Source organism: Mastigoproctus giganteus, chromosome 10 (genome assembly GCF_048544385.1).
Source record: "Mastigoproctus giganteus isolate SK-2022 chromosome 10, ASM4854438v1, whole genome shotgun sequence".
Lineage (NCBI taxonomy): Eukaryota > Metazoa > Arthropoda > Arachnida > Uropygi > Thelyphonidae > Mastigoproctus > Mastigoproctus giganteus.
In genome coordinates this window covers 100,396,528-100,408,550 of record NC_143584.1, presented here as the reverse complement: position 1 = coordinate 100,408,550, position 12,023 = coordinate 100,396,528, and the positions used below count along the sequence as shown (strand labels likewise).

The 12,023-nt window shown below is 34.8% G+C and overlaps 1 protein-coding gene across 2 annotated transcripts in view; it reads left to right on the top strand.

Annotated features, from left to right (window-relative positions):
* The window catches only part of ACC (acetyl-CoA carboxylase), a 1,497,654-nt gene that overhangs the window by 387,457 nt on the left and 1,098,174 nt on the right, over positions 1-12,023 (top strand). For both annotated transcript variants that reach the window (XM_090383551.1, XM_090383552.1), the window contains one exon: positions 497-556. In XM_090383551.1, coding sequence (XP_090239677.1) covers positions 497-556 — 60 coding nt within the window. The remainder of the gene's footprint in view (positions 1-496; positions 557-12,023) is intronic.

Genomic DNA, 12,023 nt, shown 5'->3' with positions numbered 1-12,023 from the left:
TGTTGGAAAAGGAGGCGGATGCCTCTGAAAGCTACGGTGTTTTAGCATTTTTATCATCCTGTGTTTTATTTACATTGTTTTATTGTAAATAATTCTTTGCAGTTTAAAATTTCTTATTTTATTGTACAGACAGTTACCTTTTTATCAGTTTTATCCTGTGGAATTTTATCATCTATTAATTTCATTTATCTACATCATTATTTTAATATAACATAACACTATTTATATTTTTAATAATGGTTGGTGTATGATTGTGCAGTTATTATGAATATCACAACTACTTTTGGGTGTGTACAAATCTTTTTTTTGAATTTCCCCCATAGTATTACTGTAGTACTTAATATTGATATTGTCTGTAAATACATAATATCAGGATGTTAGTTCTGCTCTGAGAAATATACTGAGCACTGAAGGGTAAGAAAAATTCATTCTAATTAATGTTGATTAGATATTATTTTTAGCAAATGTGTACTTGAATTTATTTATTTTACCTTAGGTTGAGCATCCATGTACTGAAATGGTTGCTGATGTTAATCTTCCTGCTGCCCAGCTCCAAGTAAGTTAAAATTAAATTTCGCAGTGAATATAAGTGAGATGCATAATTTTGCACACTGTTCTTGGCTATAATTTGTGTATTCATATATAGATATTTTTTTTTTCTCAAGAATTATTTTATTTTGTAATATATTTTGAAGAATTTCTTAGAATATAATATGGCAGTAAGAAATGAGTCCAAATCAAAAATTAAGTTGAGGGTGGGTGTTTTATCAGCATTTCAAGGGCTTCTTTTCTGGTTTATGGTATAAAAGAGGAGGCAAAACATGCTGGCTAGTTTTTACATAGAATCCATCTTTCCCAGCATCTTCCTTTCACAAGCTAAATCCAGCCCTCTGACTAAACTCTACCGAGACCCACATAGGCCACCTCATCTCCATCAACGAACAGTGTGATATTACTGTTCTTTTTGACTGGCAATACTTCTGCTTCAAAATAAACCTTTTCTTCAGAAGGAAGGCCTTCATTGGAAACTTTCTCTCCCTTCTTGTATTTGTATTAATAGTGACAAATGAAGTAAGGAAGAAAGCTTATACAGCATCAGTAAAAAAAAAAAAAAAAAACACACATAAACACAAAAAACAGAATCCTTGCATTTTATTTGATCCATTTCCATCTTAATGACATTAACTACAGATGAATGAGTGAATATTCAGATTATTACATTTCAGATTAATCTCAATGTCATCTTTCCGTTCAAATAGAATCCAGCCACTTCCTACCACTTTTTTTTTGTGATACTCTCCTTATGCTAAAAAACAAACACTAGAGTGTACAGGAAAACCGATGATTAGATGCCGATTTAGTCCGGAACTTTAATTCCAACCCCTCACTCATTATTGGGAATAGTCACTGGTCTGGTATTGTGAATCCTGCACATATGTAAACAAGTCTAAATCTCTTTCCCTGTAATTTTAATTTATGCCCCAGAATTCTAGAATTCTCTATAACAGTGAAAATTTTGCTTTCGTTCATTTTACAAACCCTCCCAGAGCCTTATAAACCTCAGTCAGGTCACCTCTGAGGTGCCTATTTGCCAAGCTCTGCAGCCCACATATACAGTCTTTCCTCATATGGTTGCACTTTTGCCGATCTCACTATTCAAGTTGCCTGATTTTTGGACCTTTAAAGAAACTCAATGTCTTTTTTCAAATGAGGTCTCCATACTTAGCATTCCAAATGTGCTCTTACAGTTTCTTTGTACAGCGGGACTCTGACCTCCATATCTCTACAGGATAATGTTCGATAAATCATTGATAGGACACCATGGGCTTTCTTGGCTGCCTGTTTACACTGTTCAGAAAACTCATATCTACCTATATTATAACTCCAAGATACCTTTCTTCCTCCACCATTTTTAATTCAACCCCACCAAGTGTATAATTTGTTTTGGGGTTGCTATTCCCCAAGTGTAAAAAGACCTTGCATTTTGCTGCATTAAAATATACTTGAATCCTGCTCAAGTCATCCTGGGAGAGCACTACTTAGTACCGATCATTAATTACTCTACCAATTTTTATTTCATCTGCAAATTTTGACACCAAGCCTTCTAATCTATCGTCGATGTTGTTTATGAAAATCAGTAACAGCAGTGGTCCAAGAACTGATCCTTGGAGGACCTCACTTCTGACTTTACACCAACCTGAAGAATATCCATTAATCACAACCCTCTGCGTTCTGTCCTGCAGCCACTCAGTAAATCATATTCTCATAATTATGGTTAAAGGTTTATCTACCTCTTTTAAAAGATGATTATTTTATTATAATTGGATATAAATCCTATCAGGCCAGGTGCTTTAGTTGTTTTTAGCTTAATTTTTCTTCCATTTATTTCTCAGTTATTACAAAATCATTCAATTCCCATTTATAATGTGGTAAACTTGTGTTCCTGTCACTAAACCATCATGTATGAATATAGATGTGAAATATTTATTCAGTTTGTCAGAAACTTAAACAGGATCATCAATTGTTATGCCAATATGATTAATCTCTTTCCTTTTAGTGTTAGCAAAAGAAAATAATTCTTTGTTACTTTTCTTTGCTTCTATAGCCAAAAATTTCTTCTAATTTTTATTAGCCTGCCCAATCCCCTTAGTGACTTGATTGGAGATTAGTTTGTAGTTATAAATTCCTCTGTCTCCCTGAATAATTTATAATCACCTTACATATTTTTCTTCTCTGCCTCTAATCTCATCAGTTCATCTGAAATTCATTTAAGTTTAAGCCCTGAACAGTATTTCTCTGTTGGTATAAAAAGCTTAGTATTTCTCTGTTGGTATAAAAAGCTTAGTAGCTTCTGTGATTACTTCCCTACCCTGAATGCTTGCCATCTAGAATTTGAATTTGATAAGATTATTAGTTAGTCTAACTGAAATGAATTTAAAAACAATTTTGCAAAAATTTTCCTCATTTTATGAAAGCAAAATGCCATCCTTTTGCCCTTGCTAATTGTTATATCTTTAGTATTAGCAGTGGAAAATGATACAAGAAAGCAAGCTTATAAAACAACCGGCTTTCCTCAACTTGAATTAGGCGCCTCCGTAGCCAGGTGGGAAGGAGCAGCAGTGCGCAGCACGCGCTTCTTGATTAGACCGGGGTTCGAGCCCGTCACCACCAAATACGGAGGATGCGGAAAGGTCAGGGAATGACCACCACATATCCTGGAGCAATATGGCCTTAGTTGCTAATGCTCCTAAAAACCAAATAACGACAACAACATCAACTTGAATTTACATTCCCCCATGTGTGTGTAGTCTTATAAACAGGAAGAATGCTATCAACATTTAGCTTCTCAATCCATTCAATGCCTTAAATACCTCAGATCTCCCCTCACTAATTTGTGCCTCTTCTCCGAAGATCTACATCTTTCTTAAAACGAGACCTCCAGACTTGTATGTAGTACTCAATATGTGGCCTGACCATTGCCATGTACAATGGAATAACCATCTGCTTATTCCTGCTAGCAAAATTCCTGTATATCATTGACAAAATCCCATGTGCTGTCCTAGCAGCCTGACTTCACTGCCCAGAGAATTTCATATCTGGCTGCACAGTTACTATTCCCCCCCCCCCCAGGTTTGCTTAATTTTCCACTATCCGGAGTGTAGTTGCACACAGTTGGCACATTATATGGGTAGCAGTAATCCCAGATTACAGTACTTTATATTTGTCAATGTTAAACGTCAACTGCCATTTCTCAGCCTAGCTAGATCTTGTTGCAGTAGCATACCTTCATTACTGTCAACGACCCTGCCATCCTTTGTATCATCTGAATACTTAGACATTAAGCCTGAATCTTGTGTGACTCCACTGATCACATTGGACCACGAAGGGCAGTGTCCATTCATAACAACTCTCAGTCTTCTCCTACTCATATACCCTTTATCCATAGCAGTAACTTGGCCTTAATGGCACACTGCTCCAATTTGTACAGCAGTCTATTATGTGCAACAATATGAAAATCTTTCCTGAAATCCTGGTATATGATATCAAAATTATTCATCTGTGCATTTACTGCAGCAGCTAACATGCTGCTGTAGTAAATGCACAGTTCCTTTGTTACTGCATCATAGTATCCAATCATATTGGTCAGCCAATATGATTGGTTCTGTGACGGAAGTTTAAGTGAACTCCTGTCTAGATTGGTCCTGCATTACTTTCTTAACCAGTGGCTGCATTATTTTCACTGGAACGAAGCTAAAATAACAGGTTTGTAATTACTCCTATCACTCTTTGTTCCCCCTTTGTTAATTGGGGATATATTTGCACATCTTCAGTCCATAGGGATCTCTCCTGAATCTGAGGATGCTGTCACAATTTTGGCTAAGAGCTTGCTTATCTCATGTGCTGCCACCCTTAATATAATTGGATAGAATTTCATCCACCCCAGGCATTTCTTTTTTTTTTTTTTTTTGTTTATCTTCAATTATTTCTCTTCCACTTTCCTTTCAGTTATCTAAAATAATTTAGTACCCCGTTAGAGTTTGATAAATTTCTGGCATACCCTCCCCTAAAGAATTCCTAATGTGTGAATAAAGATGCCAAATAATTACTTAATTTGTTAGCCACCTAAACAGAATCATCATCAGTTACACCATTGACATTAAGTGGTCCAATGTGATTCACCCCTTCATTCTACTGTTAATATAGAAGTCTTTTAGTTAATATAGTCTGCATAGAAGTCTTTGTTTTGCATTCTTTGCCAGAGACTTTGCATAATCTGCCTTAGGTTGCCTAACCTCCTTAGTGGCTGATTACACACTAATTTATGTATACCATAGGTTTCTGTATCACCTGATAATTTATATACATTCCATGCACATTTCTTCTCTGCCATGTTTCTTAATAGTGGATCTGACATCCATTTAGGTCTAAGCCTTATTTCTTCTCTTGTATCAAAAGCCTAGTAGCTTCTATGATTACTTTCCCAAATGCTCTCATTTAGAATTTGTTGTTGGTCATGTCTTTAGTTGGTCTCACTGCTTAGAATTTAAAAACTATCTGAAACCACTGTAATCACCCTTATGAAAGCAAAAGCCTTTCTCTCTTTACCCTTCACAGTTGTTATGTCTTTAATTAAATTCCACATTAGGACACTGTGCTAACTGCTACCCAGTGGCTCTTTTACTTGCAGATTCCTAACACTTAAAGAATCGCTGCTGATAACCAAATCAATAGTATTGGTTCCTCTTGTTGCCTGTGTAACATGCTGCTGTAGAAATCAGTCAACCAAGAAAGTTACAGAAGTCTTGCTAGTCTGTGAGTGACCAATCCCCAAGTTCCAGGGAACATCTGGAAAGTTTAAATCTTACATTATAAGACATTCTGTTCTACTGTCCCACTCTATTTCTTTGTATAGATCTTTGGTATACTCATAACAGTCATTAGGCATATAGGACACTCCTACTCTGATTTATGTTTATGACACTCCAAACCATGGGCGTCCACAGAAAATTTTCCAGAGGGGAAGCAAAGCTTGGAGACAAATAATTACATCAATAAATTTTTATTTAATTATTTAATTAAACAAGTAGATTATAGAATACAGCATTGCATCAATACAAAAACACATACATAATGTATATAAATTTACAATATAAATTATATTTATATTGTAAATTTTGTAAATTTACAAAATTTACAAAACAAGAATATATATATATAATAATTTCAATAATCACGTATCGTATAAGAATTGAATTCTCCATCTATCGCTTGCAAACCTACTGATGACATTTTCAATAAATTTCTTCTTTACCGCTTGCTCCTCTAGTTTCTTCCTGTGCATACTAATCGTACATAAACCTGATAAGCGAGTTTCTGAGATAGTGGACACCTTAACCATGTTTTCCCATGTCTCAAGGTGCTGAAACTTCTTTCAATGGTACAGGTCGTAACAGGTAATGTCATACCAATAGTTATTGCCAAATTAATAGAAGGGAAATAGTCGCAGTGTACCAAAACGTCTGGTAAAGTTTGGGGAATGTCAGTTGATGAACCAAAAACAGGAACACGTATTCTATTGCTGCAATAGATGAAACACGTGTTTTATCGTTACCCTGCCGAGGGCTGAAACCGGCCAACCAGTAATAAAATTTTAAGGCAGACAAAGCATCCCATGGTCGGGGGTGTAAGGTTACATATCTCAATCACTTTTGCGATTATAATTTGTGGAATTTTTTACTCGATCCCAGGGAGGGGCAAGTGCCCCGTTTGTCCCCCTCTGCGGATGTCCATGCTCCAAGTAGACTCAACATTGCACTGGTCACCCAGTTGACCAGTGCACTGCCTTAGGTTCAATATGCTTCTGAACTAAGAGAATAACCCCCACCACTCTTGTCATCTGTCCTTTCTGTATACTTTGTACTCCCCATATTCAAATTCCGCATTGCTTATGTCTGAGTGACACCATGTCTCTGCTAGCCCTGCGATATCTGCATTTGATGACTTCATCAGTACTTCAAATTCATCAAATTTATTTACAATGCTACTAGCAATAGTGTACATGCACATGTTCTCGCTTTTACTTACCCTAACAGAGCCCATGTATTTATTTGTTCCATGATGACTCCACCAGTCTTTGATATTCCTGATACCTTGCTTTCCAGGTTGTTGTATGTTCAAAAAGAAGCAGTGCAAGAATGACTTTCATCTCTGCCTGCCACTATTGTTAATTTATTATTCTGTGTATCCCTCCATGCTTGCAGTTTTTTGATCCACGTAACACTGACTTGATAGAATAGCAAATATTCTTGCATCCTTTCTATTTACGTATATCCCATCTGTGTAGAAGCAGTCTTCTCCTCTTAACAAGCAAAGAAATTTAACAGTAACTCTTGAATATTTCTCAACATTGGTCTGTAATTGTTAAGTAAGTCCTTGGATCTCCTAATCTTAATATGATTAGTGCCAATGTGAACAACAACAATATCACCTTTTGTACCCTTTAAAGATGATAGCTGGTCAACAACATCATCTTCATTTGTCTCTGGCAGACTTACTCTGGTACTATTTTAAATCCCACATTAGTATAGAATGATCACTGCCTCCTAGTTCTGGTGATTCTTAATGCATGAATATTCACTACTTGTAATCAGACCAAGTGTATTGCTTTCTTTCATAGTGTCTGTAATGTGTTGGTGCTGAAAATAGATATAAAGATATGCTGTTGTGTGTGCATGAGAGAGAGAGAGAGAGAGAGAGAGAGAGAGAGAGAGAGAGAGAGACCTACCACATGAGTTCCATTCAGTATTCAGAACTTGGATAAGCATCTTCTTCGGTATCGTGATTACATTAAATCTGTACATAATAGTACAAAAAGTATTAGAACCAATAGTACTAAGTACTATTTGTTCTGATACCTTTTGTGTTTGGGGTTTTCATTAAAAAAAAAAAAAAAAAAAGTGTGTGTGTATATGTAGGCACCTCCGTAGCCAGGTGGGAAGGAGCAGCAGTGCATAGCACACGCTTCTTGATTAGACCGGGGTTCGAGCCCGTCACCACCAAATACGGAGGATGCGGAAAGGTCAGGGAATGACCACCGCATATCCCGGAGCAATATGGCCTTAGTTACTAATGCTCCTAAAAACCAAATAAACAGTGTATATGTATATATATTGTATTTTTATAATATTATAAAAAATACTATATAGAGGCACTCCCCGACTTACTTTATACTCGACTTCCGTAAATTTAACTTTACATAAGTTTTTGCTGACCAGTGTAAACTTTAAAAAAAAATCTTGGAAACGTATTTTGCATCCTGTAGAAATAAATGGAGGTATCGTGAAAACATCACAATGTGAACCCAATAACGCATTGTTTTTTTGGTAATTCGTTCCAAGACCTCGGAAGTTGAAATTTTCGCTACATAACTAAGCTATTTATCTTTCTAAAAATATAATTTTTACAATGGAGTGCTACCCTTTTATCGTTATCATATGTTCCATTATGAGAATCAATTTTGAATGGCTTTGTTGATATTTTTCTAAAGAACATTTCTGGAGGTCACAACCTTAAAACAATAAAAATCGTTTACACTTTCTAGTTTATTGGGCTTTTCTGTTAATGCATCTAATTATAAATGGGTAGTGAAATCAATCTTATTACATTTGTGATAATCCCGATAACTGGAATTGTGTGGGTTTTTATGTTATTATATTAAAATGTGTTTCCCTTCAATCATATAAGAAACATAAATAAATTTTCAGATTCTTCTTTTCATTCCTATTTACTTATTACAATGATGAAGTGGCAGTGCTAGGAAACCAAACAAAATTGATTTAGAAATGAAGATAAATGGTTAAGAAGTAAGAAGTAAGACAAAGTTTGTCATCTATTGCACGGGAATTAGGTCTTGCTGCTTCAATAGAGAATACTATTTCAAAGGACAGTGTGCATATAAAAGAATATGTTAAAGGATCAGTGCATTTAAGATCAATACTGATCACAAAACAGCATTAAGGTGCTCTATCAAAAAGGAAAAGCTATTAATAATATGGATGGAAAATCAGATTCAGAAGCAAGTGCCTCTGAATCTAACGGCCATTGAAGCAAAAGCAACAAGTATTTATGAAGATATTAAGGATAAGTACGGTGAACCCCAAGCCAGGTTTGTGGCAAGCAATGAGTGGTTTAATAGGTTCAAGCATCAAGCTTTCCACAATGTTAAAGTGTGCAGTGAAGTCACCAGTGTGCCAGTTCTGCAGGAGCAAAGAAATTTTGTGATGTGTTCAAAAAAAACCCTGATCTAGAGGTTGTAGCAATGATGTGGTATTGGGTGGCAGAAAACAAAATTGCACATTTGGGTGTTCTATGGCAGGATGACCAGGTGCATTATCAAGAATCAAAAGCACTTTAAATTCGAGACACTTGTCATTCAAATAGCGTCTAACTTCTGGCACAAAATGTTTGTGGAAGCACCCAGTGAAAATATAAATGGTCACCCAAGCTTTTTTGTTGGCCATCCAATGAACTGCCAATTTTTGTAAATCTATGCCTTTCATTGGCCGTGATCTTAATGATCGATTTATGAGCAGTGGTTTTAACATCCGATCTCCTAAAGCATTCAAACAAAATATATGTTATGCGATCCTTTGCTGCTTTGAACCCACCAACAGTTTTTTGCATTTTTGATACGCAAGTTCTGTTTGGCATTTTTTTCCAGAAAAGGCTAGTTTCATCCATATTTCAAACTTGTTCACGAGTGTAAACTCCATCTTCAATTATTTTAGCAAGTTTTTGTGGAAATGCTTTAGCAGCTGTTTCATCAGCAGAAGCCATTTCTCCTTTAATTTTTATATTATGAAATCTTTTAATAAACTTAGCCAGCCAACCATTGCTTGCATGAAATTCATATTTTTTCCTCGATTGAGATGAAGTATCTGGCTGCAGTTTTTTAATCTGTTCATAAAATCTCAATGCTGATTGCTTGATGGAATTTCTGCCAACTGGCATTCTTTTTTGTACATTATCTTCTATCCACATCACTAAAGCCTTTTTGGCCTTTTCTAGAACAACATCTCTTGTATATGATGATAATTTCGCACTCGATTTTGTACCAGAACATACTGCTTTTCTAATAGCCTCTTCATTTTTCTTTATAGATCTGATATTTCATTCACGGACTCCAAATGCTTACCCACAGCTGTTGCACCTTCCCCAGTTTGAAGACTATCTAAAATTTGAATTTTTATATCCAAGGAAATGGCTTTCCTTATTTTTTTGGTTGTCGGAAACATCATTTGAGGGCTGGATTAAAATCTTTGGTTAATGAAATGAAAGTTTGAAAATTACATACAATGTACCATTTATTATTTCTTGGCAAAATTATTAATTTTATAACACGATTTTTATTTTGATTTCACTTAAAAAATGCAAATGCAAAAAATGCAGTAACTGTGTTGTCTACTCAAACACCAAATTCAAACTGCTAAGAACTGCTTCTTTATGCGCACTCAGTTATGTAATTCGGGGAATCCCCAATAAATGAAATCCGTAAGAATTTTCTAAGTTGATACGAGAAACTAAATTCAAACTGCAAACAACTGCTGTTTTTTTTTTTTTGTTTATGCGCAGTCAGTTATGTAATTCGGGCAATTTAGAATTTAGAATTTTCTTTATTGAAATGAGAATGCAATTCTACAAAATTCTGAGAGAATTTTCTTGAATTACAGATTTTTTCCTAACTTAGACTTTAGGTTGGTCGCGTAAAAATGAATAAAAATTGCGTAAAAAAATTTTTTTTTCATATCCCAATTTGTGTAACTCCGAATTCGCTTAAAAAAAATTTGCATAAAAAGTGGTTTAGGCGTATTCCTTTTTTTTTCTTCAGTCCCAGGTCATTTTTATCTCATGTAAATGTTATGTATTCTAGTTAAAAGTCATTGTCTCGTTGTTTAGCTAATGGGAGGCAAAGTTAGGAAGGTAATTAGGATATAAATAGACACTCCTGCCCTTGTATTACACTAATATCTCAGAGTGTGAAAGAATTTTAGTTGTAGGAAAGTAAAAAGTATATGACTGAAGAATATAAAGCTGGTACTCAGTTTATCCGGGAGTGCAATTTCCTGTCCGTGTTAGTAACAGCCCTGGACATGGTGGGTTTCTGCATTCGGAAGTGGTTGTCTGTATATCTATCAGAATCTTATAATTATACTTCAAATTAAAATTCTATTTAACATTAATGTATACACTTATACTTATGTCATTATAATTTAAACTAAGGTTTTAAATTTAAATTAGTGAATAACTGGCTGATATATATGTGAAATGGTATCTCTTCAGGATCTCACACCATTTCACTATTTCAGAAAATTATGCTGAAATAGTTCACATATACAGCCATTAACATTTCAATGGGTTCCCAACCTTCTTTGACTCGTGAACCCCTTTCGGCCTAATATTTTTATTGCAAACCCATAAGCCTATATCCTCTGAAATCATATAATAGTTCTGAATTTTAATTAAAAAATATTTCTAGTACTGTACTATAATTTTTTTATAAGTGATATTGCATAATAATATAAAATTATACATAACAATGGTCTTCCTTGAGAATGAAAAAAAATTTAATATGGAAGACATAATTATTTAATACAATATATTGTATATATATTTTTTTTATTATTGTAAGATAGTAAACTAATTATAAGGAATTATAGATATAGTTTCTTTTGTTGGAAATGCTTTAATTTATATTTAATTTTATTTTACTTTATTCTACATTTGTTATTATTAGTTATAATTTTTATAACCCTTTTACCACAGCCCACAGTCTACCTGACTGCTTTGTATAATCAGAAGGTCCAAGATATATGGATAATAAATGTCTACTACTTTTCTTTTTTTGGGAAAATATGTATATCAATAGCTCATGAACAATTATGAAGACACCAATAATGATCAACAAAACATCTATTATTAACACACAAAATTTTACACATTTTTATAAATGAGCAAGCATTTCATTATATCTTATTCAAAAATTTTACAAGGTTTCTCTCTTCCTCCTTTTCAAATGAAACACTCTTAATTTAATACTAATTAATTAATACTAATGTCCAATCATCAAAGGACTACCAGCTGCAGGTTGGTAAAGAGATCGAAGCCATGGCAGAGGAAGAGGCCTACAAATACTTGGGAATGATGGAGGCTCAGCAGTTACAGCACAAGGAAATTAAGGCCTGCCTGCTAAAAGAAAAGGTGAACTGAGGGAACGCAGTTAAAGTCATAAATAGCGAAACAGCAGAAAAGATGCAAGCAGCTGAGCAAAGGATGCAAGGAGCAATTAACCATAGATGCCATGGTTATGGAGCAAGCCTACAAGAAGCGCCTCAACATGTACACAGTCTACATCGATTACTGGAAGGCCTTTGCCTCAATGCCTCATAGCTGGCTAATAGAGGTGCTGAACATCTACAAAGTCAATCTGATAGTGACAATCTTCCTCAGAGAAATTATGACGAAAT